Source organism: Dipodomys ordii, unplaced genomic scaffold (assembly GCF_000151885.1).
Source record: "Dipodomys ordii isolate 6190 unplaced genomic scaffold, Dord_2.0 Scaffold165, whole genome shotgun sequence".
In the NCBI taxonomy this organism is placed as follows: Eukaryota; Metazoa; Chordata; class Mammalia; order Rodentia; family Heteromyidae; genus Dipodomys; species Dipodomys ordii.
This window is the reverse complement of record NW_012267381.1, coordinates 118355-122490: the sequence shown is the minus strand read 5'-3', so window position 1 is coordinate 122490 and position 4136 is coordinate 118355. Positions and strand designations below refer to the sequence as shown.

The following is a 4136-nucleotide window of genomic DNA, read 5'->3' as shown; positions in this document are numbered from 1 at the left end:
TCTACCAGATTACATGAGACTCCATGACACAGAATAGGTGCTCAATATTTGCTGAATGATACAATAAATCTTGAGCAGTTGCTGTCACAGAAACTGAGATTTCTTCTTCTTTTTTTGGGGGGGGGTCGGGTCATGGGGACTGAACTCTGGGCCTGGGTACTGTACCTCAGCTCTTCAGCTCAAGGCTAGCGCTCTACCATTAGAGCCACAGCGCCACTTCCGGCTTTTTTCTTTTTGTTTATGTGGTGCTGAGGAATCGAACCCAGGGCCTCATGCATGCAAGGTAAGCGCTCTACCACTGAGCCACCTTCCCAGCCCCAGATGAGCAACTTTCTTACCTTAGAAGTGGAGGCAAGTAGCAAACAACCACAATTTGTATAAACCTTTATCTAAGTCCAAGGTCTAAAGAAGTTAACTCACATTTAGGGTAGAATCCTGACTCTGTAATGCTAGGAGCGATTGATCTTTCTTGGGCCACTCACAGCTTGCTGAGAGTCAGAGGATGGCATTCCAGTTCTCTTTATTAGATCTCATGGCTCAGCATTCACAGATTCCCACAATTCTGAGTCAAATCTGAGTGATCACAGTCTGGGAACATGAGCTATCCTGAATGACATGCCTTCAACAAGGAATGAGTCCCCCAAATTTAATTGTTCATCCTACCTGTTTCTGAGGAGGGAGATAGTTAATCCCTTCTCATCAATCAATATCAGTTCTGTTCCTGCTCTGTCTTTGTATGAAGAGGCAAAACTGAAGTCATTGTGCTTCCACTTGTACATTGATGCTCACTCTTGGGCTTCCAGTCCTTCATTACCAAGTATTTGACAATTGGATAGTTCCAAAAGAGCACCATCCCTCCCTCTCTCCAGCCCTGATCTGAATCCCTGATAAGGCAGTAGTGTGACTCCCTGCCCATTGATGTATAAGCACTGATCCGTGGCACTGAGCATGCCTGGACACCAAAGTAACCAGCCCTTGGAAAGGGATGTCCCATCCCAGGAGAAGATTGTAAAGTGTCCTTTGGAACACCTGTTTCTTTCTCTTCTTCTCCTCTAGGTTGCTGAGATGTTTGATTCTGTCCTCAAAACTGGACTCTTAAGCCAGGTCATTCACAAACTAACATCTTTTTTCTATAATGTAGATTGGACAAGTTGGCAGATAGAGGAAAATGTCCAGAAAACAGGACTGTAAAACTACCATACTGTTTACTACCTGGCTTTCATTTGTAAAAATCAACATAAGTGGCACTAGATGAAAATGCTTCTGTCCTTCTATCAGAACCCAGATCTTCACATCTAAGTATTGATTTATAGGTCACTAGTTAGTGAGCCAAAATGTTTGAGGAGCTAAAACCAATAGGCATTAACCACCACCCTTCAAGCTCTTTGGAAATAAAACAACATATGAAAACATTGTGATTATTGACAAGTGTTAGACACTCCATCAGAAAACACGAGACACCCCCAAATTTGATGCAAGCATAACACAATAAGTTGAGTTCAATAATACGTCAGTCATTTCAGAAACATGATTTCACTTAATCCTCACATAAGCCTTATAAAAGCATATTGTTATCTTTTCATTCAAGAGCATAAATTATATGCAGTACATGTCTTTCTGACTCTCTTCCTTATTCACTGCTCTTAGGTTTCCAAATGTGTTTGGGTTAATTTTTTCCTTTAAACTATTTTCCATATCTATTAGTTGCCAGTGTTTAAAATTTAGATTCATGTAAAAGTCTGAATGTCTTAAAGAATCAGAAGGCATGCAGACCTGCTCCTCCAGTCGTGAAGGGCATATGCTGGATGAGCCCTATGTTAGTTGACCCTATTCCTCAACACTGTAGCTTCCACAGAAGCCAGCGTTATCAGCACTTCTGTAGTTATCTCAACACTTCTATAGTTATCTACCTGCCCCATGTTGGCATTGCGTTAGCAGTCCCTAATTCAGATTCCAGATGTTGGTTCTGTTTGTCCCCAACCAATCATTGGACTGGTTTTATCCCCCAAGCTGTAATGGGATCAAATGGATATTCGTCTTAAAATTTAGGTGCATCTGATATTAATTACATGTTTCTTACATAGATAAAAGGCCGGGCAAAGAAAGCAATTTTATGAGTTCATCTGTGCTATCTCACTTCCAGGTACTTTTCTTCTGTATTTGATAGCTTGTGTTGTTTTCATTTCTTCCCAAGTTTGGAATTGCAGATGTTGGCAGGGGAGAAAGTGTCTTCAAGTCCTTTATGGGAGTAACCTATGACCTTACTGACCTATGAGACTCTTCAGAAAGCTAGGACACCCCCCTGGAGGAAATAGACTTAGCATGTTATGGAGAGGGTGATGTGCCCACTTTATTCTGATTCAGGAAAACCAAGTATGAGATCAGGATCCCTGCAGGTTGGCTTCCCCATTCTACCCTTTTCCCCATACTGTCTCCCTCCCCAGTAGAGAGACACCTAGTCAGAGAATATGATGCAACTTAATTTTATTAGGTCAAGGATGATGGGCACCGGAGAGGCCCTTTCCAGGGAAAGGGGAAGGTAATAGAGACACTGTGTGATTAGAAGCCACAGCCGTTCTCCACAAAGCGACGACACCTCATGAGTCGCAGGTAGGTCTCCGTCTTGTGCAGGTCCTTCTTGAAGCAAGAGAGCAGCCCATAGTTCTTGATGAGTGCATCATCACTGCGCAGATTGGCTTCAAATTTTTCATAGGTTTGTTTGAGGATCTGTCCAGTCCGGGGGCTTCCATCTTCCAGTTCCTGAAAGAGGAAAGAAAGGTAAGAGAGGCAGAGGAATCCTGAGAACTTTGTCCTTCTTCCCTGTTTACGTCATTCACTCTCCCTCTCGCACCCCTCCCCCTCCCCCCCAGGGCCAGAGGTAGGCCGAGATGATTTAGAAGAGGAAATAGGGACTAAGCTACATTCTTTTAAATTAAGACCTAACTGGAAAAAAGAGAGTAGCAGCTCTAGCTCCCAGGTAGACCAGTATGACTTCCAAACCTAATCAGAGTGGTATGACCCCCCCACTGCTGGAGACCCTGGCACCATCCTCACCCGCATCAGAGCCTGGATGCCTTCCTCTAGGTCCTTCAGTTTCTCATAGACCCGGTCGGAGCTGCCAAACACCAGGCTGTTGGTTAAGACTCTGCTAAGAAATTGTGCAGGCACCAGCCAGGACTGAATGAGCAGCAATGAGAAGTTGAGCAGCTCCAAGTCCTGTGGGCAAAGGCTGGATGTTGGTATGTGGCCCTGTGGCTTCTGCCTGGGCCTCCTACCCCTCCCCATCCTTGGGAGAGAAAATGTCCCCCAGCCTGGGGTGTGGGCAAGGCTGCCTGGAGAGAAGGGAGAACAGCAGGCAATGAGAGCCTGGTACCACTCACGGATTTCTGCTGGGCCTCGTTTTTGCCTAAGGGAGCTGGGATGGTCTCTGAGAAGCAGAAGAACGCCTGGACATTCTGGATGGAATATCGTTGTCCCTCGGAGATGTAGGTACGTTCCTGGGAAAGCATTGCTACTTTATTGGAAACCCCCTCCGCTGATAGCACTTAGTTTGCACAAGACAACCCTGAGACCTTAGATTTCTCCCATGACTTCCCGAAGGGGAAATTGCCCCATCCTGCCACCCCAGCTGGGTGCCCATCCCTGGAGAGCTTACAAACTCTTTGTAGGAGTTGGCAGCCAGCTGATGCAGGTGTTGGGCTCGGAGCACAGCATTGGCAAACAGGCTGGACAGAGACATGGCTGGGAAGGCCCCAGCCTCCTGAGACCAGGGCAGGTTGAGTAGGATAAAGGCCAGGAGCCAGGTACTACGAAAGCCTGGAGGGAAGGACAGGAGGAATAGACAAGGCTGAAGAGCAATGACCAGTTTCTCCCTGCCCCCAGACCAGCTCCTTCTACTTCCCCACCTTCTGAGAGTCTTCCTCTCAGGATGGCCACTGTTGGGCTTAGATGGCTCCCATCCCATTTGCAGGGTCCCCATACATGGGTCCACATCATGCCCTCCCACATGAATTTTACAGGTGCTTACCTGCAGCCATTGCAGTGTGGTGAGCTGACCACAGGACCCTAAGCAGTTTGGGAAGCTGGGGCCTGGGATCCTGGAGTTGTTCCCTTATGGGCCCTTTTTATATACTGTC

At 46.4% G+C, this 4136-nt stretch overlaps 1 protein-coding gene across 1 annotated transcript; it reads right to left on the bottom strand.

Moving 5' to 3' along the window:
• Nucleotides 1-2516: 2516 nt before the first annotated feature.
• LOC105998539 (somatotropin) lies at nucleotides 2517-4136 on the bottom strand. The gene is made up of 5 exons (XM_013033276.1): nucleotides 4028-4136; nucleotides 3656-3816; nucleotides 3381-3497; nucleotides 3055-3216; nucleotides 2517-2760 (listed from the first exon to the last, which is right to left on the bottom strand). The coding sequence occupies exons 1-5, from the start codon at nucleotides 4035-4037 to the stop codon at nucleotides 2560-2562; spliced, it is 651 nt and encodes a 216-aa protein (XP_012888730.1). The 5' UTR covers nucleotides 4038-4136; the 3' UTR covers nucleotides 2517-2559.

Bases quoted from the DNA above. Each gene is read 5' to 3' on its own strand.
- LOC105998539 (XM_013033276.1), bottom strand. The intron at 3,217-3,380 runs GTGAGTGGTACC...CTTTGCCCACAG, and splicing joins ACGAGGCCCAGCAGAAATCC to GACTTGGAGCTGCTCAACTT. The intron at 2,761-3,054 runs GTGAGGATGGTG...TTCCTCTTTCAG, and splicing joins GCATCCAGGCTCTGATGCGG to GAACTGGAAGATGGAAGCCC.